This window comes from Capra hircus, chromosome 27 (genome assembly GCF_001704415.2).
Source record: "Capra hircus breed San Clemente chromosome 27, ASM170441v1, whole genome shotgun sequence".
Classification (NCBI taxonomy): Eukaryota; Metazoa; Chordata; class Mammalia; order Artiodactyla; family Bovidae; genus Capra; species Capra hircus.
The window spans coordinates 29,145,456-29,169,909 of record NC_030834.1 but is presented as its reverse complement, the minus strand read 5'-3'; the positions used below and the strand labels follow the sequence as shown (position 1 = coordinate 29,169,909).

Here is a 24,454-nt window from a genome sequence, read left to right as displayed (position 1 = left end):
TTAAACAGAGTCCACCTTTATTAGGTTATGGTTGGCTATTAATGGAGAAGGTTTGCGTTTAATTCTATCTGCTACATGATTGGAGCTATCCACAAAGAACATCTTGGTGGTACACAATGAGACTATAATTTTTCTGTATTCCTGCCTGAAATTTTGGTTCAGTAGTCCATATATGATTGCATTGAGGCAGCTGTTGAAATATGCCATATAGTAACTAGCCACAAACAGCCACTCGGGGATCCTGGGTGCCATGCTGGTGGGGTCCGAGGCCACAACTAGACCAATGAAGTTCAGAGGAGCCCAGCAAATGGCAAAGAGGACAAAAACCACAAACATGGTGACAAAATTCCTGAAGTCCTGGGGCTTCAGTTTCGGTTTGTTGTCCGGTTTCACCTTCCATCTGACCTGAAGAACCAGGGCCCAGATTCTCAGATAACAGAAAACGACTACGAGCATCGGAACTATGAAATGGAACACCACCACGGCGATCGTGTAGGCTGAGCTGACCGACTGCGTGAAGGTACAGGAATAGATCCTCGGGTCGTACTGCAGGGTCCCCACACACAGGTTGGGCACGATCGCCACGAGCGTCAGCATCCAGATCAGGAACACGTAGCAGAGGGAATTCGTGCCGCTATACAGCTTGTCGTATCTGAGGCTGTGGCAGATGCAGCAATAGCGGTTGATGGCAATTCCCGTGATATTGAAAACAGACCCGATGACGCTCAAGCCCATCAGGAAGCCACTAAGTTGGCAATGCAGGGAGCTCAGGCTCCACCCATTGTTAACTATAGACGCCAGTGCCAAGGGGTACGGATACACGGCCACCAGCAGGTCTGCAACTGCCAGGCTCACCACAAACACATTCCCTAAAAGAGAAAGGTTTAGAAAACATGGGTTAGGGCCCGTCTCACACGGGTTGCATGGGTTTTCTTTCCCAGGTATTCAAGAAAGAGCTGTGTCGGCTGCTCGGATGGCCCGACATCACAGTTACCGGAAGACAGTGAAAAGTGTTGGTCGCTCAGTCGTGCCCAACTCTCTGCGACCCCATGGACTGTAACCCCATCAGCTCCTCTGTCCATGGGATTTTCCAGTCAAGGGTACTGGAGTGGGCTGCCATTTCCTTTGTGGTTAGGGCCAGTTTCACGCGGGTCACATGGGTTTTCTTTCACAGTTTTTAAAAAAGAGCTGGGACTGCCACTTGGGTGGCAGCTTCTGCCCGATTCTAAAAGAAGCGGAAGCCATTTCCCCGAGAACTAAGCTCTTCATTGTCCTTATCAGATCAACTCCACTGTTCCCAAGCTCCCGGATTCCCCAAACAAGGCATATTTCGTGGTTAAAACTGTCCTCTTTTTAACTCCTTGGTTTCTCTTGTGCTTTAAAAAAAAAATAATATATATATATATATATATATATATATCTTGAGTTCAGGATACGCCCATCACATCTTTTATTCTGGAATCATCTACATTATCTGAGAAACCTCATATTGCTTCTTTTTTTTTTTTTTTTTTACCTCAAGCCAGGCAGGACTTCCCTAAGTTCCAGGCCTTTAATCTCTCTCTAACTCTTCAAAGGTTCTCAAATTCCTGTTCCTGGAAAACAGAGGGCCCTCATCTATATCATAGTTATGAGAAAAAGCATCCCATTATCAGCGACTGGGTTAGAATATTGGCTTCGTCCCTTACTAGCTGTCTAACTGGGGCAAGTTACATTATTATATCAAACTTTAATTTCCTCTTCTGTAAGTGGAGATAATGATGGCATTGTCTTTACAGGGTATGATGAGGACTAAATGAGGCCATCTCTGTCAAGTACTGAGCAGTGTCTGGCACATGATAGGTGATCGATAAATGCTCTACAACTTTCTCACCTCAATCCAAAGGAAAAGGGAGAAATGCTCTTAGATTTTATGAACAACTTAAGGTAGAAAAATTAAACTCTAGATAATCAGGGTAAGTAACAATCTTATATGAACACAATAATTCAACATATTTTAAAGTTTAAGTATACTCCAGTCAAATTTTACAAGCTCTTTTACAAGTATGTTAAAGTTAAGTCCCCTATAAATGAACAAGTTCTGTCCCGAGAGCATATTAAGTCCAATTTGCTTGCATGTCCAGCATAGTTAGCCTAGGCACCCAACTAGTAGAATTGGCTACATAGTAGTGTACTGTAATAGGTTTATAATACTTTTCACACACATAATACATAAAAGTGCTAATCGCTCAGTCATGCACGACTCTTTGTGACTCCATGGGCTGTAGCTCTGTCCATGGGGTTCTCTAGCGGTGAACAGTGGAGTGGGTTACCATTCCCTTCTCCAAGAGATCTTTCCAACCCAGGGATCGAACCCAGGTCTCCTGCTTTACAGGCAGATTCTTTACCATCTGAGCCATCAAGGAAGCCAAAATACATAGAAAACAAACACAGAAAAAAATTAAACATTTTTAATCTTACAGATATTAAGAAAAGGTGGCAAGAATACACAGAAGAACTGCACAAAAAAAGATGCTCATGACCCAGATTATCATGATGGTGTGATCACTCATCTAGAATGTGAAGTCCTCCTGGAATGTGAAGTCAAGCAGGCCTTAGGAAGCATCATTAGGAACAAAGCTAGTGGAGGTGATGAAATTCCAGTTGAGCTGTTTCAAATCCTGAAAGATGATGCTGTGAAAGTGCTGCACTCAATATGCCAGCAAATTTGGAAAACTCAGCAGTGGCCACAGGACTGGAAAAGGTCAGTTTTCATTCCAGTCCCACAGAAAGGCAATGCCAAAGCGTCTTCTTCACTCTGCACTCTTCACTTGCGTCTGCACTCATGTCACGTGTTAGTAAAGTAAGGCTCAAAATTCTCCCAGCCAGGCTTCAGCAATACGTGAACCATGAACTTCCAGATGTTCAAGCTGGATTTAGAAAAGGCAGAGGAATCAGAGATCAAATTGCCAACATCCATTGGATCATCAAAAAAGCAAGAGAGTTCCAGAAAAACATCTATTTCTGCTTTATTGACTATGCCAAAGCCTTTGACTGTGTGGATCACAATAAACTATGGAAAATTCTGAAAGAGATGGGAATACCAGACCACTTGACCTGCCTCTTGAAAAACCTGCATGCAGGTCAGGAAGCAACAGTTAGAACTGGACATGGAACAACAGACTGGTTCCAAATAGGAAAAGGAGTATGTCAAGGCTGTATATTGTCACCCTGCTTATTTAACTTATATGCAGAGTACATCATGAGAAATGCTGGGCTGGAAGAAGCACAAGCTGGAATCAAGATTGCTGGGAGAAATATCAATAACCTTAGATATGCAGATGACACCACCCTTATGGCAGAAAGTGAAGAAGAACTAAAGAGCCTTTTGATGAAAGTGAAAGAGGAGAGTGAAAAGTTGGCTTAAAGCTCAACATTCAGAAAAATAAGATCATGGCATCCAGTCCTTTCACTTCATGGCAAATAAATGGGAAAACAGTGGAAACAGTGACTGACTTTATTTTGGGGGCTCCAAAATCACTGCAGATGGTGACTGCAGCCGAGAAATTAAAAGACACTTACTGCTTGGAAGGAACCAACCTGGACAGTATATTAAAAAGCAGAGACATTACTTTGCCAACAAAGGTCCATCTAGTCAGGGATATGGTTTTTCCAGTAGTCATGTATGGATATGAGAGTTGGACTATAAAGAAAGCTGAGTGCCAAAGAATTGATGCTTTTGAACTGTGGTGTTGGAGAAGGCTCTTGAGAGTCCCTTGGACTGCAAGGAGATCCAACCAGTCCATCCTAAAGATCAGCCCTAGATGTTCATTGGAAGGACTGATGTTGAAGCTGAAAACTCCAATACTTTGGCCACCTGATGCAAAGAGCTGACTCATTTGAAAAGACCCTGATGCTGGGAGAGATTGAGGGCAGGAGGAGAAGGGGATGACAGAGGATGAGATGGCTGGATGGCATCACCGACTTGATGGACATGAGTTTGGGTCAACTCCAGGAGTTGGTGATGGACAGGGAGGCCTGGTGTGCTTTAGTCCATGGGGTTGCAAAGAGCCGGACACGACTGAGCGACTGAACTGAATCTTACAGTACTTTGAAAAATACAGTAGTACAGTACAACAGCTGGCACACAGGGGCTGTCATCATGTGAACAGGCATAAAGAATTACTGACAGGACGGGGGAGAGAAGGTGGGAGATGGTACAGCCGATTATCAGCAGTTGGTGATGGAGGGCAAGCTGCAACTTCACTCACGCCTGATTGGATGGTACAGGTTCTGGTTCCTTGGTGGATTTAGTTCTATCTCCCCTCTTGAAAAAACTGATCCTGTGTTGTCTGGATAGTAGCTCTTTTTGTTCTCATCGTAGATAATAGAGTAGCACTGAATCGCATTGTGGAAGAAAGGCTGTTACAACACTTGTGTACCATTCTATGTTCAGCTCCTGTGTCTCAAAAGCTATCAGTGCCTCCTCAGACAGAACTAACTTGGGTGGCTGGACATGTGAATACATGTTGACATCTTTGAAAGTTTGCTGCTTGAAGGCTCATACGTAGGGGACTTACTGTATTTACTTGTGTGGTTTGTTCTCCTTTGTTTCATACTCTTCTTCTGCCCTGAGCAGCTCCTCATCTAACTTTTCATTGCTCCCCATCCCTCCCAGTCTGTGTTAAAAGAAGTGCTTAGAATCTCCACTTGTTTGCCCCACCACATGGAAGAGCTTTCTCTTTTGAAGATTCCTAAATCACTTTATTTTTACATCTTTCAATTTAAGAAACATTGTAATAAATTCCATTCAGTAAAAATGCATTAAGTGAATAGGTTCTGGGGAAATGAGAATGAATGGTCAGGATTCCTCCGACCCTCAATCTTAGAAAAACAAACACAATTTAAAAGAGAAGGAAGAAGTACAATATGAGTATATACAGAAGACAAGACAGAGAGGCAGGGAGGGGGCTGGACAGAGTGGGAAGAACGTTTCAGGCAGACTGGTGTGTATTCTGCGTTGATTACATTTACTTGTAAACTTGGTTCTCCTCTGTGTCCACACTGTTGTCCCCTGAGATTGTCTGCCTGATATTTGTATCCTAAATAGTACCCAGCTGAGACTTCTGCTCTAATGTTCAAGGAAGTAAATTAAATTGTCTTCTCCCAACATCTGAAATAAAATAACCTTTGTGAGTTTTCTGTCTGAAAAATTTTATTCCATCCTGAAAAATGCTGCAAGGAAGTGAAGAAAGCTGCAGTGACTAAAAAAGGCAAGGTTTCGCATGTAAGTAGGAATTTCAGATAGACTGTCATGAAAACAATTTTATTTGAAAATAGGTTATACTAAGCCAAATTGAAGCAATAAATGTACGTTTATTTTTCCCACAGTTCAATTTCAATTACCAATGAAATGTTTAAATTCTAACATGGGCATATTTCAATAAATTTTTTGACTCAGCATGTTTAATACCTTAAAAACGAGAATATATAAAACTCAGCTACAAATTAAATTGTCATCAAAACAGTACATTTTTATCCAGAACGTTATGATGACAAATGGGCTTGATATAGATTTTTAAGTTTTAAAATAAGATAGTAAGTGATGTCACAAATTTCTTTCATGGCTTTAATCCTCTGCTCCATTTATTTTATAGTGATTATGCTTCTTTTCTGTTCAAATAATTACCATAATCAAATGATTCATTTACTTTTCTTTGAAATGATCCTATTTTACAAGAAGAGAAGAAAAAAAAAACGAAGCCTTAGATTCTATGCAGATGTTGTTGTTGGGGAGCTCAGCTAGAGGCTTTGTCACAGCTGGGGTGTGTGTGTGCGTGCGTGCGTGTGTGTGTGCATGCGTGCATGCGTGTGTGTGTGCATGCATGTGTCAGGGAGGAGGAGGAAAGAGAGTTCCTATTTTTCATTTAAGAATTCTACCAGATAAGAGTATTCACAGTTAGACACCTTGTAAGGTCATCTCTACCATCTCAGCTCTGGGTAACGCCAGATAGACACAATCCATCTGCTCTTACAGACACCTAGACGTCTATACAACCAGCATAGCAATGCACTCTGAAATTTAAAATAATCTCTGTTAATGGCTTACTGGGTTCCGGTCCTTCCTCCAAGGTTCAAGTCTGACCTCACTCTCCCTCTTGACATCCATCGTTTCTTCTCAACCGCTTTGTCTGTGAACTTCAGGCTTGGGATGGTTAATTTTATGTGTCAACTTGACACTACCTTGGTATATGTGGTTAAACATTTCTGGGTGTGTCTCTAAGGGTGTTTCAAAAGAAGTACATTGGAATCAGTAGACTGAGTAAAGCAGAGGCCCTCCCCAGTGTGGATGAGCATCATCCAATTCACTGATGGCCTAAAGAAAACAAAAATTTGGAGGAAAGGAGAACTCAGCCTTGCTGGCTATCTACTGAGCGGGAACCTCAGTCTTCCCCTGCCCTTGGACTGGGACTTCTGCCTTAGACACTCCTGACTCGAAGGTCTTCAGGCTCAGATTAGAACTCTGCCCTGGCTCTTCTGAGCCTCCAGCTTCAGATGGTAGACTGTGGGATGCCTCAGCCTCCACAGTCATGTGATCCAACTCTTCATGATAAACCTAGCATCTTCAATGTATATAAATGAAATGCATTTATCCCGGAAACTCTGATGAGTGCTGGATGCTTCTGTTTACTGCAGCTGCGCCCTTCTACAGAGAAATGCCCTTAGTGGAACAATGAATGACCAGCTGACCCTGGTGCACAAAGGCCAGCCCTCCTGCCTCGAGTGGTGACAGCTGCATGGTTGGATTTACTCCTAGAGGCCCTCGCCTCATGGTCAGGCCAAGTCTAGGCTTCACCAGCAATCCCACCCTTGCTTGACTCGTTCCCTGCCTGATCGCCTTCTCTCACTTACTTCTGCTCCCTCCTGAGTGCACACTTTCTACAAAGCATGAGCACCGAACCTCTGATCTTGTTCTCAACTTAGGCTTTTAGGCAAAATAAGACAGACCTTCAGCTCTATGATGAGTCTGGGTGGTTTTCGAAAGAAGTCATCAGCTTCTTGGTGGAAAAAGAGGAGCTAGTTCTATGCCATCTTACAAACCAAGCAACCAACCTCTTTGGGTACAGGTTATAGACTCTGCATGCTTCTTGGCATCACTCTTCAATTCTTTCATCCTCACTAGGGGTGGACATGCTTCCTACATCTCACCTCCATCTGTGCGTGGAGGTCTGTCTTCCTCTAAGGCTGTATTTGAGATTCAGGACTGTGAGGAGGAATCTTTCAATCCTCCCTGACAGCAAGGTGCCTGGCATATAACAGGTACTAAGAACAGTTTCCTGGATGAACAAATACATCCCTACTCTCTAAATACCACCTGTCCAGAGCAGAAATTGTGTGCTCTTATCTGCCCGAATTTGGGTTTCTCAACAGACCAATATTCATTCCTCTTTCGTTTTCAGCCTGGACTTCATCCGTGTGCAGAGCACAATTAGAGACTCACTGAATTCATTGCTCATAAAGATTTTTTTCAACCACCGCCCCGCCCCCTCCAAAAAAAAAACCTGCCGTGCCTGGACTTCAACATCAAACTGGTAAAGATCAATTAAAATGGGGGAGGGGGATGAGCTTCAGCTACTCTTGGAAACATTTTTCATTTGTTTTAAGTAGCAAATCCATAGACTTCAGCTCTGAGAAATCTGGTTTAATGAAGACTCTGCTTATAAATCTGGATGATATAAGAAATTCCATGTGTTTATTAAACTTTAAGGGTAGGACAGGAGAAAGTTGAGATGTTGAAGGTGATAGGGTGCAGTACAGGGAAGGCAGAAGGCTTATTTTGCACATCAAAGCTCACTGGCCCTGTCTTATATTCTTGAACTTCAAAGGACTGTATCTCAGAAACGTGTCTTTTTAGATTATCAGAGGGAGTGTGGACCAGACGCTCCAAAACAAGCCACACCTGAGTTTGAATCCTGACTATGTCGCTTGCTAGATGATCTCGGGTAAATCAAAGCCTCAGTCTCTTCATATGTAATAAGTCACAATACTAACAGCCGTGGCGAAGATGCAAGAGAATGCATGGAATGTGCTTGGCTTTGGATAAACACACATTCCTTACTTTTCCTTGGCTGTGGTGGAACAGCGTTCAGCTTCATAAAAGGTGGCTCCCCGGAGCAGACGCACACCAGGGCTGGAGGAAGCGTCTCATCCGCCCTGGCTCTTGCCTGGATCTCTGTCACCTTGCAAGGGGCCGACTCCAGGCAAATAAGCCCGCTTTTCTTTTTTTTTTTTTTTTAATTTTATTATTTTTTTTTTACTTTACAATGTTGTATTTGTTTTGCCATACATCAACATGAATCCGCCACAGGTGTACACATGTTCCCAATCGTGAACCCCCCTCCCTCCTCCCTCCCCATACCATCCCTCTGGGTCATCCCAGTGCACCAGCCCCAAGCATCCTGTATCCTGCATCAAACCTAGACTGGCGATTCATTTCTTATATGATATTATACATGTTTCAATGCCATTCTCCCAAATCATCCCACCCTCTCCCTCTCCCTCACAGTCCAAAAGACTGTTCTATACATCTGTGTCTCTTTTGCTGTCTCGCATACAGGGTCATCATTACCATCTTTCTAAATTCCATATATATGTGTTAGTATACTGTATTGGTGTTTTTCTTTCTGGCTTACTTCACTCTGTATAATTGGCTCCAGTTTCATCCACCTCATTAGAACTGATTCAAGTGTATTCTTTTTAATGGCTGAGTAATACTCCATTGTATATATGTACCACAGCTTTCTTATCCATTCATCTGCTGATGGACATCTAGGTTGCTTCCAAGTCCTGGCTATTATAAACAGTGCTGCGATGAACATTGGGGTACACGTGTCTCTTTCAATTCTGGTTTCCTCGGTGTGTATGCCCAGCAGTGGGAGCTGGGTCATAAGGCAGTTCTATTTGCAGCTTTTTAAAGAATCTCCACACTGTTCTTCCTAGTGGCTGTACTAGTTTGCATTCCCACCAACAGTGTAAGAGGGTTCCCTTTTTTCCACACCCTCTCCAGCATTTATTGCTTGAAGACTTTTGGATTGCAGTCATTCTGACTGGCGTGAAGTGGTACCTCTTTGTGGTTTTGATTTGCATTTCTCTGATAATGAGTGATATTGAGCATCTTTTCATGTGTTTGTTAGCCATCTGTATGTCTTCTTTGGAGAAATGTCTGTTTAGTTCTTTGGCCCATTTTTTGACTGGGTCATTTATTTTTCTGGAATTGAGCTGCAGGAGTTGCTTGTATATTTTTGAGATTAGTTGTTTGTCAGTTGCTTCATTTGCTTTTCTTTCTAAAACTTTCTCTCTGGCTGCGCTGGGTCTTTGCTGAGGTGTGCTGGCTTTTCTCTGGTTGTGGAGCACGGGCTTAGTTATTCTGCAGCATGTGGAATCTTCCCGAATCAGGGATAGAACCCGTGTCTCTCTCCTGCACTGGGAGGTGGATTCTTAACCACTGGACTGCCAGGGAAGTCCCCAAACAAACCTACTTTTACCCCCCTGTTCCCTCCAGCTATCAGCCTCTTCCTCTCCCCTCCAATTTTTCAAGCAAGGCTGTCCCTCTATTTCCTTTCCACCAATTTTGAATTCACTTTCTAGAATATCTGGGTGCTACTCAAACCACGTTGGTCAAACTTCTCTCCAGTCATCAGTGACATTCTTCCTGATCCCTTCTCTCAGCCTTCATCCTCCTTAAAGTCTCTGAAACATAACACCCTGTTCCCAGGAGACCTGTCCTTAGACTACCTTGCCTGAATAGTAGAAGACGCTGTTCCTACAACACACGGCTGCATGTGAGGACAGCTTGGCTCTCTGGCCACCTCCATCCTCCTTCCTTCCTGGGTCTTCAGTCTCTTTCTCTGTTGCACTGCACCTCCCCACTCTGCTCCTTAATTCGGACTCCTATGGGGTCGCACGAGTCGGACACAACTGAAGCGACTTAGCAGCAGCAGCAGCACTGTGAACACAGATGACGACTAGCTGCTCTTAACTGTTAGATAAATACAGCCTTTTTACAATAAAAGAGACTAAGAACACCATAAGGAGCTCAACATAAAGGAATATAGTACAGAAACGTACCACTGCACACCACCTATGTTTCAATTAAAAAAAAAAAACAAAAAAAGGACTTGAGGAAAAAAAAGGTAATACACCTGACCCTCTTGCCCTAGCTCAATTTTGAGTTTTTAAAGGTGTGAAATCTTGCTTAAGGATTCTGCTCATTTTCTAGATCTGGTCATTCTGTTCTTAGAAGGATGGGTGGGGGAGACACCTGTAATATGTAAATACCCATATTATAGCTGTATTGATCCAGTCTTTCATCTTTACACTGACTACAAATTACTCACATATGCACTATTTTTTTGGAGAAGGCGATGGCACCCCACTCCAGTACTCTTGCCTGGAAAATCCCATGGACAGAGAAGCGTGGTAGGCTGCGGTCCATGGGGTTGTAAAGAGTAGGACATGACTGAACGACTTCCCTTTCACTTTTCACTTTCATGCATTGGAGAAGGAAATGGCAACCCACTCCAGTGTGCTTGCCTGGAGAATCCCAGGGACAGGGGAGCCTGGTGGGCTGCCGTCTATGGGGTGACACAGAGTCAAACACGACTGAAGTGACTTAGCAGCAGCAGCACTATTTTTTATATCACAGAATGAAAGATGAAACTTTAAAGACAGAAATGGAATACTTGAACCATATTTTTAAAAAGGCAATCAAAAAATTCTATTAACTCTACTTGGGCTGTGCGTGCGTTAGTTCAGTCGTGTCTGACTCTTTGCAACCCCATGGACTGTAGCCCATCAGGCTCCTCTGACCATGGGATTTTCCAGGCCAGAATACTGGAGGGGGTTGCCATTTCCTTCTCCAGGGGATCTTCCTGACCCAGGGATCGAGCCCATGTCTCCTGTGTCTTCTGCATAGCAGGAAGATTCTTTCCCCACTGAGCCACTGGGGGTAGTCTTTATTTCCTTAGACACCTTTCCTGGTTTTGAAGGTCTCAGGGAAATGCCAGCTTTAGTAGACAAATTAATGCCACTTAATAATATCACTATTTAATTAGAGAAGAACTCTACATTGCTAAATTAAAAAAAAAAAATTCCTGTCAATATTAAAACTGGTGGGCCTTCCCTGGTGGTCCAGTGGTTAAGTCTGTAAAGAGTCTGTGCTTCCAACACAAGGGGCACAGGTTTGATCCCTGGTCAGGGAACTAAGATTTCATGTGCCACACAAGGTGGCCAATAAGTGAATATCAGAAATGGTACAATCATATCATTGCCCTTTTTATATGCTAAAATTAAATGAGAAATAAAAAATGCTAACAGTACAGAACTATAAGATTCTCATAAAACTAAGTTTTAAAACTTCAAAATTTGGTTCTTTTTTTGATTCACTTAGAGAATATTTAAAAAGCATATATCTATATAGTATATGCATGATATATATAAACATATATATTTATTACATGTAGCAACCTTTTTAAAAAGCTTATTTGGTAAAAGAATGAGAATAACTGAAAGTACTTCAGACCCTAAATAGAGGAAATAATTAATGTCACTAGTAGAATAAGTCAAGTAAAAAGGGCACAAATGAAATTAAAACTTAAAAAAAACACTAGCAAATAAAACTCTTAAAAGTATACATTAAAATGTAAACCAAATCTTAATTAACTGGAATAGTGTTTGTTTTGCCAAAGAACTATGTCCCAAGCTCCAATATTATCCTAGACTTGGTACCTAGGAGACACCCAACAAGTATTCAAGCAAAAAAAAGAAATTGAATATATGGAAGATAAAAGTACATTATCCCTTTCTAGATCACAAGAGAGTTTTGTATTCCTAAGTGTTTCAGAAAATTACGTAAGATAAAAAAACAAATCATTGATTATAAACATTTATTATCTGCCATTTAATAGATACATGAGAAAATTTTTATGAATTTAAGTTAGCAGGTTGGTCCTCAAACCTTCCCCAATAGGTATTTCTTCAGGCTGTATTAATTCCTTCACAAGATATGGGGCCAATATATTCTCCTCAAAGCCCTGCTTTTGTCTCTATTCTTGACTGTTACTATTGACTCTATTGATGTTCTCTCATTGATTGGCCCTTAAAGGAAAGGTCATGTTTCTCTATTTATTACCCTCTACTCTTTCATCCTGAGGTAACACTTTTAAAAATGCTCATGACTACTTTAAGTTCCAGCTATCACCTACCAATCAACTGGAAAAGTTTTCATGTTATGTAACATGTTCTGAGTCTTATACCTTTATACTCCATGTATTATTTCTATTTGAAAATAAAAGAACTAAATTTTAAAAGTACCTTGACTGCAGCCATGAAATTAAAATACACTTTCTCCTTGGAAGAAAAGCTATGACCAACCTAGTCAGCATATTAAAAAGCAGAGACATTACTTTGTCAATCAAGGTCCATCTAGCCAAAGCTATGGTTTTTCCAGTAGTCATGTATGGATGTGAGAATTGGACCATAAAGAAAGCTGAGCACCAAAGAATTGATGCTTTTGAACTGTGGTGATGGAGAAGACTCTTGAGTCCCTTGGACTGCAAGGAGATCCAACCAGTCCATCCTAAAGGAAATCAGTCCTGAATATTCATTGGAAGGACTGATGCTGAAGCTGAAGCCCCAATACTTTGGCCACCTGATGTGAAGAGTTGATTCATTGGAAAAGACCCTGATGCTGGGAAAGACTGAAGGTGGGAGGAGAAGGGGATGACAGAGGATGAGATGGTTGGATGGCATCACCAACTCGATGGACATGAGTTTGCACAAACTCCGGGAGTTGGTGATGGACAGGGAAGCCTGGCGTGCTGCAGTCCACGGGGTTGCAAAGAGTCAGACATGACTGAGCAACTGTACTGAACTGAACTGAGAGAAGGTCATCTGTTGAAATGGGAGCCATGTTTTACATATGCTTAGCATTGTGGCTTGCATTTTGACAACCAACAAGGATTTGTATTCTGTCTCATATTGAAGGTATTCAATAAATACTTATTTAAATAAATACTCAGTTGTGCTGCTGCTGCTGCTAAGTCACTTCAGTGGTGTCCGACTCTGTGCGACCCCATAGATGGCAGCCCACCAGGCTCCCCCATCCCTGGGATTCTCTAGGCAAGAATACTGGAGTGGGTTGCTATTTCCTTCTCCAATGCATGAAAGTGAAAAGTGAAAGTGAAGTCGCTCAGTCATGTCTGACTCTTAGCGACCCCATGGACTGCAGCCCACCAGGCTCCTCCATCCATGGGATTTTCCAGGCAGTTCAATCAGCACCAAAAGTGCTCAACATCAAAGCAAGTAAGCATCCTTTTAAGCCACAAGCTCAACAACTCAAATTCACCCTAAAATAGTCTAAATAGTATTCAGACTCAAGTAGATTCTTTTTTTTTCTTTTTGTCCATTTCTCTAAGACTAATTTCTTCAGTGTGGTTGCCAAAAATGTACACCTCTGTGGGAGAAAAAAAAATTAGAGAACATCAATCAGAAAACCCAAAAGTTTATCCTTCATTGGCAGCATTATTACGTTTCACTAAATTTCCTTGAGCTATCACCCAGAGTCCTCTGGTTTCAGGTCAGCTAACCTATTTGAAAGTTGAGAAGATTAGGTTGCTGATTGAGGAATCAACTTTGTGAATGAGAACAGATAATATTGATGACACCATGCAATGTCCTAAACATGCAAAACATGCTTCTTTAAAAACAATCCATTAATGGCCTCTTTGGTAGCCTAGAAAATCCTTACTGTATTTATTTTTTAGAAGATAGGGCATTTCTGTTAGACAACTGAAAAAATTGTAGAAAAAATACGGAAATTCAAGGTATCTTGTAATGATTTTACTGCTACTGCTAAGGTGCTTCAGTCGTGTCCGACTCTGTGCAACCCCCTAGATGGCAGCCCATCAGGCTCCCCCATCCCTGGGATTCTCCAGGCAAGAACACTGAAGTGGGTTGCCATTTTCTTCCCCAATGCATGAAAGTGAAAAGTGAAAGTAAAGTTGCTCAGTCGTCCCCGACCCCCAGCGACCCCCATGGACTGCAGCCCACCAGGCTCCTCCGTCCATGGGACCCTCCAGGCAAGAGTACTGGAGTGGGTTGCCATTACTATTCACCTCAAATGTTCTAGTTTTTATTTTTCAAAGGTGTTAATAAAGAATGAGCAAAACAATCTTGGAGACTCAGTGGAGATTTAAAATGACTTCCAAGGCAGACATTTTTCAAAGCAGGTATTTTTTAAAAAAAAAAGCAGAACACAAAAGGTTTATATTTTATCCTTGGTTGACTTTTTAAATTGCCAAGAGAAAAATGATTCTGAAAGCTGGCAAAAGTAAGTTCTATCTCATCCATGATTAATTTAATGCTGAAAATTACTGCTTTCTTATGAGACTGAATGACGGGAAGAATGCAAGATCCAAATTTAGCCATGTGGACCCAAATTCAATCATGTATTTAGGAATCTAAAACCACTGCCCTAATGATTCCAGGGAATTTGACAAGTCTGGAAAAATTTAGAGTTGCATATTAAAATACTTTAAAAAAACAATGCCTAAGCATGCAAAGGAAAACATCAATAAAATGTCTTTAAAGGTAACATATTGCCTTGAGTCAATAATTTCAAACATCATGGAGAATAACAGGAAGAAAACAACAGTCTGAGAAGAAACACATCAGATTAGGGATTTTATTAAACATTAACTTCATTAGCCTGAAATCATTCTCCATTCTACAAGTTTGTACATAAAAGTTAGATCATAACTTTCTCAATAACAACATACTGTCTGAGAAAGTTTTTGTAGCTTCCAGGACTGACACATTTTAACTTAAAGAACAGTTTGGCTATTGAGATAATCAGTCTCTCAAAGGGTGAATACTGAAATAATCAGAATCTCAGCCCTACTTTGCTGTGAAAGGTAATGTTCATTACAAATGGGGAAACTGAGGCATCAGAGAATTTCCATGAATTTGCATAATGCTGCAGGAGAATTAGATCCTAAATCTTCAATTTCTGGCATTACATCTCTTGCCATGCATAGCCTCCAATTTCTTTTAAAAAATATGTTAAAAAAAACCCTGAGCAATAATAAATAAAAACAACCTAAGAAGAACTACTCACAGAATACACACTAGTAATAACACGGAAAGAAAGTGTCAGTCACTCAGTTGTGTCCCACTCTTTGAGATCCCATGGACTGTAGCCCACCAGGCTCCTCTGTCCAGGAGATTTTTCAGGCAAGAATACTGCAGTGAGTTGCCGTGTCCTTCTCCAGGGGATCTTCCTGACCCAGGGATAGAACCCTGGTCTCCTACATTGCAGGCAGATTCTTTACCATCTGAGCCACCAGGGATAACATAATAATACTTTTATTTATAAAGTATCTTATGACTTCAAAGTGATACATAGATAGGTGGATGGGTGGGCAGAATCTAAGTTAATCCTCCCAGCATCCCTGTGAGATAAGTACCCCACTGGACAGATGGACAAGCTGAGGTTTAGAGACATTGAAAAACTGGGCTCTAAACATACCACAAATAAAAGTACTGCAAATACAAGACTCAGCCTGGGTCTTCTGACATTAATTGCCATGTGCCTTCCACTGTACTGCATTGGGCTGTGTGCTGAGATGAGAAATACTGATCATTTATCTATGAATTTGGGGGTTTAGTTTCCTTTATCTACCTGAGGAGGCTGTTATAAGGACAAATAAAACAAAATGTGGGAAAGTACTTTGAAAACTGTAAATTGCTGTACAAAGTAAATTGTAAGTACAAAGCAGTAGACATTCCAAATAAGAAGTTGTTTTTCCACTTTATCCACAGACATTGGACCAAATTTGCTGTCTGTGAAAGTATGGCACAAAGTACAATTCCAGCAGTTTCCTGCTTTAATTTTTCTCAAGCTTGAAAAGCACTTCAAACGCAAATTCATAAATAACTTAAAAATAGAGCGGTAGGGTTGAAAAGCTGAATTCCTTTAATAATCGGGGTTGGTAATTTGATATGGATGCTGTAAAATATCTATGCGTTAAATGGAAATGTTGACCAAAGATGGCCAGTGGATTTTGCAAAATTGTGTATGAACCAGAGTAATAAAAAGGAGGCTTTGGTTTTATTACAAAAGGTTTAGATTTACCATTAAAAACACCAGACAGATCAGTGAGGAATACTGTATATCCTAGAATCTAGGCCTTTGTTACTATTTTAGTTGCCTTATACCTGATGTCATGGATATTCAGCATATCACAGGAAGCATCATTGACAGTGGGAAGAGAATATAAGGTGCAGAATGAACGCGTATTGAAAAAGAAACCAGTACAATATTGAAAAGTAATTAACCTCCAATTAAATAAATTTATTAAAAAAAAAAAAAGAAAGAAAGTTCCTGGGGACTTCTTGGTGGTCCAGTGGCTAAGACTACATGCTCCCAATGCATGGGGCCTGGGTTCCATCCCTGGTTAGGAAAACTAGATCCTGCATGCCCCAATGAAGACCTGGCACAGCGAAATGAATAATTCTTTTTTAAAGAAAGTTCCCGAAAGGATAAAATGACTCAGAAGTATTGAAAATGAGTTGTTTTTATTTTCCTTTTTGGATTCAGGCACTTGGTTCATATATAAATAGTTTAGATTCTGCTGTGTTTTTCTTTGGCTTTAAAGAGTCCACAGAACTCTGGGTTTTAAATCACCGGGAAACCATGTGACTAAGCCACTTTCATGACCTCTACACGGACATTCCAAATTGATACTGCGGGAGAGACTGTCTGATTCTTTATTTTAGAACCACTTCTAACATCCGCCTGAACGCCTCTGTGAGAGGGAAGCGTTTGCTTATGCGAACCCGCTGTTCTCCAGGTGTGCATTGTTGCAAATTGAATGGCCAGGCTGGCCATCTATTGAGGCCTCTCCTCCTGAGTAGTTACAGCTTGAAAGGGTCACGACAGGCCTGGAGGAGCCCATCTCTCCCTGATGGCCCACCCAGAGGCATTCAGGATTGCTTGCTCACATACTCTGCTGGTCAGCTCAGTCTGCCCAAACTCATGAGAACCTCATTATGCCCCAGAGAAGTAACCCATTGTTCCGCAACCAGAAAGAGGCCCATCAGAACAGGCTCGAATTATTCTGGGTAGTTGGTCACTTCATGCTCTTCCAAGGATGGAAAACCATATGGAAAATTTCTAAGATTTGTAAACATTTCTTGGGAGATAAAGTGGGGAAACAAGACGTCATTAAGATATTTTCCTCCAGCCAATATATGACAAATGACCCAGGTAGTTTAGGACAAGTGAGGCATACTTTTGTAAGAACTACGGCACCAATTATCACCATCTACACACAGTCTGGTCAGTTTCATAGCACTATGATTCCCAGCTTTGTAGTCAGTTTCATAATCACGTAAATCAAAGGACTCAGAATCAGAAAGGACTCAGAAATCTTGTCCATCAATTTACTGAAGTGCAAACAGTCCAAAGAGATGATGGATAAACACAGATCCATTCAGGAAAGAAGGCCCAGAGCCTCGGTTCTGGACCCATTCTCTTCCCAAGCTCCTTCCACACCTCCCTATAGGATCTGATTTACTGTTCTCTAACACAGGAGCTCTCAACTTACGAGCAGCTGCACATACTTATACTTATTTCCACCCTATCCCTGACTCTAAATCCACTCTCTATCATCATGTCATGAACCCGAACCCTCTTCTGACATTTCTGAATTAATAAGGGAAGCTCTGACCCACATCACTCTTTCCCATCCTCACAGGATCCCAAGAGGCTCAGAATTCAGACAAGGCAGGTTGTTCTACAGAAGCTCATGAGTTCAGGTGATCTAGCAGTTCTGAAGATTATTTCAGCCATATTGTTGGTCTGAATGCTCTTGTGGACCAGCTAGCATAAGAACCAAAATATCATATACAATATTCTTCTAAGAAATCCATAGTGTGTTAATCGCTCAGTCATGTCTGACTCTTTGTGACCCCATGGACCATAGCCCGCCAGGCTCCTTGGTCCATTGAATTATCTGGGCAAGAATACTGGAGTGGGTTGCCATGCCCTTCTCCAGGGGGACCTTCCCGACTCAAGGATTGAACCCAGGTCTCCTGCATTGAGGGTAGACTCCTTGCCATCTGAGCCACCAGGAAGTGAACTTGTACAATACGACACACTTATAAGTTCAGGGCTATTTTTTGCTGATGCTCAACGGACACAATTAGGAAAAAGAGATTCAGGTATGACTTTTACTAAGTGACTGAATCTAATTATGTGGTTGAAGAAAATCAGAGACCAAAGAGCAAAAAAAAAAAAGACAATGGAGAAAAAACAAAAGAGAAGGCAAACAGAGAGAAAGGAGGGGAAGGAGGCAGAAAAGCTAGCACAGGTGATGAGAATGGTTAAGGGCTCAATCAAGCAGCTATGAACACATTCACTGGGACCCGGGCTGCAGAACTGATGACCAGGTGGTGAGTGTGGTCAAGGTTAACAGAGACGGCAGCGAGCACTGTCCTTCATGGCCTGAGCAAAGGATACAAGCAGAGTCAAGTTCAACACAGGCAACAATCTGCTCATAGATGATAGAAAAACTTCAGGGTGGTGGTTTCCAGTACTTGGATTCTGCATAAATTCTAGTTCAAGCTGTGACTAATACTGCCACCCGTATTTCAAATCATTTCCCAAAAGTGATGGTCACTTATGTAAATAAATATGTTAAAACACACCAAGCTGTACACTTAGTTTTATGCATTTTACTAAGCTATACCTGAATTTGAAAATAATATTAGGTAGGCATTGCTAAGACCTATAAGCATCTTAAGACCAGCCCTGGAGCATCCAAGTTTAAAATTCATAAGTCAAGGCAGAGGCTCCATGTTTTCTCCATAGTTTGCGCAGCCCTTCCATGCGTGACACAGGATAGACAGGAATAATGTTCAATATTGATCTGAAAGACACAAGTGTGGGAGTGGAATACCAGTGTTGATCACCCAGTCTTGGAGTCACTCTGGGAACGTTTTTTTTTTTTTTTTTTTTTTTTACTCTACTGAAAGTTTACCCCACTATGCACCAAACTGAAAAATAATAATAAACCTCTTTAGAAAGGTATCTTTCTAAACAACTGCATCCTTGTCTTCTTAGGCAGAACATCCTGAATGCGATCAGGTCTTTCCTTGAGGGCTCAGGGTCATAGGTAACAAATCCATCATAGCGCTCTGTTCTTCTCGAGATCAGTTAATGCTGGGCAGTTATTTGTTTCCGTACAAAGTTCCCATAAAAGGCTGTGCTTGTTCAGCTTTCCAGACCTGCTTTTAATGAGTCTGTTTCTACCCATGCTGTTTGCCAAGGGTACCATTCTTTTATATGTGTCAATCTTCCTTCTAACTCACTGCTTATAATTTATGAGGGTGCAGATACTAGCCTCAGAGGTTTGTGGCGCTCCAATGCAGAACAAATCAGCCATGGGTGAGAGCCCATTACTTTTGCTTACTTCCATTTATTGCCTATTTTCTACAGAGGTTATACTTCCAGATAATTAAATTTTAAATAAATAAATCTTGCTTTATTTTTTAACCTAAAGTTTTAAAGTACAACATGTATGTAGAAAAATGTGAAGTCATAAGTCTACAGCTTATTTTAACAAACTGAATATGCCTGTGTTAGGTGTACCTAGGGAAAAAAACACACAATTATACATGCTTAATGCTTTTCAACATATGCATCATTTTCCACACGCAAAGTTTGCAAAGTATCCTTTTCCAAATGCATCATCTCACTAGGTAACCACAACAATCTGTGAGGCTGAAAGATTAGATATTTTCTGTATTTGACAAACGTGAAATGTGCGACTTGGATGTCTTAACTGATTCCTTAGATCACAAGGTAGTTAGCAAGTATGAACGCCAGTGTTTCAGTGCAGATATCTTCCCATTACACTATGAAATTTGCTCAGAAGATGCAAATACGATACTGTTGGTTCTTAATATCAAATTTTGGACAGGAGCCCGGCAGACAGTCTGTCAGCACCTAAGATCCTGGTGGCTGGCTGGGGTTCGTGTCTGTGTCTGTTATGGTTCTGATGAACAGGAGGAGGGGAGCTTACGCAATCATGCCTTTATACCACTTTCCCAAAAGAAAGTCCTAGTTAAAGTTTAAGACCCCTTGGCATTCCTGCTTTCTTCTCTCACCTCTTCCTTTCTCTCCTAACCATCTTTTCATCCTTATATACCAATAAAATAAAATTGAAGGACTGTACAATCATAATTTTTCATAAGGATCCCCAAACTCATATTTGATTCGGTGATCTCTATCACTGTTTCATATTACCATCAATTCTGTTATTGTTTAGTCACTAAATCACGTCCGACCCTCTTGTGACCCCGTGGACTGTAGCCTACCACCCTTCTCTGTCCTTGAGATTTCCCAGGCAAGAATACTGCTGTGGTTGCCACTTTCTTCTCCAGGGGACCTTCCTGAACCAGGGATCAAACCCACATTTCCTATGTCTACTGCATCGGCAGGCAGAATCTTTAGCACTGAGCCACCTGGAAAGCCCACCATTCATTCTAGAAAACCTCAAATAGTTTGAATTGTAATAGTGGTTCTTTTGAATAAAAATCCCCAATTATAAAAGTATAGAAGTATCAAATATTTAAGCTCACCACAGGGCTGTCTCCCAGTTAGCTCCAGGAATGCAATGTTTTATAAACTCTATCAAAAAAATTGCTCAGCAAACAATCAAAATACAAAGCAGTGTGACGGGACAGCACCTTGTCTAAGTTCTTTTTCGTAAAGCATAAAGAAGTACACTTGGGCCAGGCATGTGGATATTTTTTTTTTTTAATGAAAGGTTCAGTAGGATTCAAACTTTCCAAGTGCTGCAACTGTTGATATCAATGAAGTGAGGTAAGCTCTTGGAGAAAGATCTGAGAATTACACCCTACTTGACAATTTAGGGTTGAAAGCAAAGTCCTGTTATTAAACCCTAACCCAGGGAGTCAAAACAATCACTAATGCAATGAGACTATTGCACTGCAGATTAACCCATCATAATCAGAGCAAACATGCCCAGAACCTGGAGATCCAGGGTGCAGCGGGGACTGGCAGGAAATCAGTCCTGGCGAGAAAGCAGGCTTCTCAACTCTGCTCCTGGGATATGACAGAGAATTCTCATACCAGGCTCACAGTGCTGGTCTCCTCATATCCTCTTTTTCTTTTTTTAAGAAAATTCCATTTAACTTAAAAAAAGGAAACAAAAACATTTCACCCATTTGTCTCAACCTCTCTAGCCATTTCTGGCAATCTACCGACAATGACCAATCTGTTTTCTGTATCATGAGCTTGGTTTTTTTTTTTGGGGGGGGGTGGATTTACATGTATGAGATATAATATGCTATTTGTCTTTCTCTGGCTGACTTATTTCCCTTCGCATAATGTCCTTAAGGTCTATCTGTTGTCACAAATGGCAAGATTTCATTCCACTGTATCCATTCAGTTCAGCTACTCAGTCGTGTCCGACTCTTTGCGATCTGATGGACTGCAGCACACCAGGGTTCTACTGTATGGCTGAGTAATATCCCATTGTGCATTTACATAACATTTTGTCTATCCTTTAAGCTGTCAATGGACACTTATATTGCTTCCATATCTTGGCTACTGTAACTGACGCTGCGATGAACATAGAGGTGCATATATCTTTTCAAGTTAGTGTTTTGCTTTCTTTGGGTAAATCCCCAGAATTGGAATTGCTGAATCCTGTGGTAGCTCTATTTTAAATTTTTTGAGGACCCTCCATACTGTTTTCCACAGTGGCTGCATCATCATTCCCACCAACAGTGTAGAAAGGTTCCTTCCCTGCACATCCTTACCGTCACTTGTTCTCTCTTGTCTTTTTGATGATAGCCGTCTGACAGATGTGAGGTTCTATCTCATTGTGATTTTAATTTGCATTTCCCTGGCAACTAACTATAGTGAGCGTCTTCTTTTATACCTGCTGACCACCCGTATGTCTTCAGAAACATGTCTATTCAGATCTTCCGCTCATTTTTTAATCAGATGTTTGGGTTTTTTGCTATTGAGCTGTATGAGTTCTTTATAGACTTTGGATATTAGCCCCTTGCCAGATATATAATTTGAAAATATTTTCTCCTATTCCATAGGACGCCTTTTCAGTTTGTATGACTTCCCTTGCCGTATAGAAGACATTTAGTTTGATATAGTCCCACTTGTTTATTTTTGCTTTTGCTGGACTTTAGATGTTGGATTCAAAAAATCAATGCCAAGACCAATGTCAAGGAGCTACAGTCTACATTTTCTTCTAGGAGCCTCTTCCTGAAGGCAGAATTCCTTTTGGCAACCTCGTTTCAGCCAGTCAGTGAAGTGAGGCTATTCAATGGACCAACTCCAATTCAATTCATATTACCAAGTGTTGATTAATTCTTAAACTATGGACAGTGCCAAGCATTACAGAAAAAAGGGAGCCCTCTCAGAAAGGAACTCAACAAAATCAAATTGTTGACTGACTACCATTTAGAACAAAAATACTGCTTTTAACAAATTTGTAAGCACATGGTTCCTTCCCATCCCCACCCCCAGCTCCTAAAAGTTTGCCTCCAAATACAGAAGTAGCCATCTAGTCATCATTTAGAGGTCCAAATAGCCAGTGTCCTACAGACAAATTGTTCTGGGGCTCCCACCAAGGATAAACTAATTTAAATTCATTGCTTGGAGAAAAAAAAAATGGAGTTTAACTCAAGCACAAAGTTAGCTCTAGTAGTATAGTATATGAAAACACCCTCTTTATTACATCACTGTTTAAAATGCAAATTTAACGAGGGGAGAATAATAGTCACTTTTCCAAGCAGGTATAGGTGTCTGTGGTTCTTCTTTGTATGCTAAAAACCGAAAACTCTTCCTGACAACAAAACTAAAAATACTTTCCCTATCACCTTGCCAGCTTACCTATTTTCTCATATTTGAACAAAGCTGGGAAAAATCGGTTACATGTCAAACCAAGCAATTGATTTATTCATTGATCTGATTTGAAAGGAACTTTCTGCAACCTGTATGTGGTCTTTCTCAATCTAATAAAGCTCAGAAACTGAAAATTGTACAGTGGGTCCCCCCCTCCAAAAAATAAAATCTGACTCTGACTTAGAAATTGAAGGCTTCTTAGTTGGTTCAAGAAAAAGTACTTCGGTCTCTATTTTTAAATATGACTCAAGGCCCCAGGTTTTAAGAAAAAAGTTTAAACTTTCTAGGAAAAGAGCCAGTTGACAGCTCGAGGCAGCTGCGTGCTTGCAAAGGTGGCCGAACGGGGAAGAGGTTGCCGTCGGGGAAAGCTGGGGGCTTGCCTGTCCAGCCTGCCGGGTCCTGAGAGTCCCTACCTGCGTTCCTCAGCTTCTTGTTCCGATACACGGACAGGACCACCAGGAGGTTGCCCACGATGTCCACCACGATGGTGAAGATGAGGATGGAGGCGAGGGTGGCGGCCAGCCACGAGGGCCGCGGCCGCACACCGTCCCCGGCGCCGGGCGCCGGCTGCGAGACGTTGAGCAGCGCGCTGCTGCCGTTGCCCTTGGGGGTCCCGCCCGGCGAGCCCCACAGCCGCCCCGCCATCGCGCTGGCAGGGCCGGCGCCGGTGGATCCCCAGAGCGTCGAGCTCCCGCCCCGGCGCCTTTTATGACCCCGGTTCCTGGCCCGCTGCGGCCGGACTCCGCACCTGCCGCCCCGCCCGGGACACCTGGCGCCCCCGGGGCGCCGCTGACTGTGCGGACAGCGCCCCCGTGCGGGGAGCCCGGGCCGCCGCCTGCGTCCCAAGGGCACCCTGCGCCTTCTTTAAAAAAAAAAAAATTTAATTGGAGGCTAATTACTTTACAATATTGTATTGGTTTTTGCCATACATTGACATGAATCAGCCATGGTCCCCCATCCTGAGCCCCCCTCCCACCTCCTTCCCCATCCCATCCCTCAGGGTCATCCCAGTGCACATGCGCTGAGCGCCCGCCCTGTCTCATGCATCAAACCTGGACTGGCGATCTGTTTCACATAGGGTAATATACATGTGCCGGGAGCCAGTGTGAGGAATCCCGCCCGTGACAAGGTCATGAGGAAGGAAGCTGACATACGCAAGGCGTGCTCAGACTTCAGGGACCCCTCTGGAAATTCCTAAGCATGTACCCCAACAAAAATCTGCCGGCTTTTGTGCTCTGCTTTTCCACTCTTCTGACATTTTGGAAAAAGTCAATTCAGGGCTTTAGTCTTCTGCATTTGAAAGAGTGTTTCAATCCAAAAACCCCTCCGATGGCTTTCTAGCCTGCCTGCAGGACTCGTACAGCTGCGCATGTGATTGTTTGAGGCCTCCTGACCGCAGGAGGCACAGGAAGCTTAAAACCATCCTAGGAATGTAGGAGCTTCCGAGGAGTCAAAATCTTT

At 42.0% G+C, this 24,454-nt stretch overlaps 1 protein-coding gene across 1 annotated transcript; it reads right to left on the bottom strand.

Moving 5' to 3' along the window:
* MTNR1A (melatonin receptor 1A) lies at nucleotides 1-23,638 on the bottom strand. The gene is made up of 2 exons (XM_018041838.1): nucleotides 23,407-23,638; nucleotides 1-869 (listed from the first exon to the last, which is right to left on the bottom strand). Exons 1-2 carry the CDS (start codon nucleotides 23,636-23,638, stop codon nucleotides 1-3), a joined length of 1,101 nt encoding a protein of 366 aa, XP_017897327.1.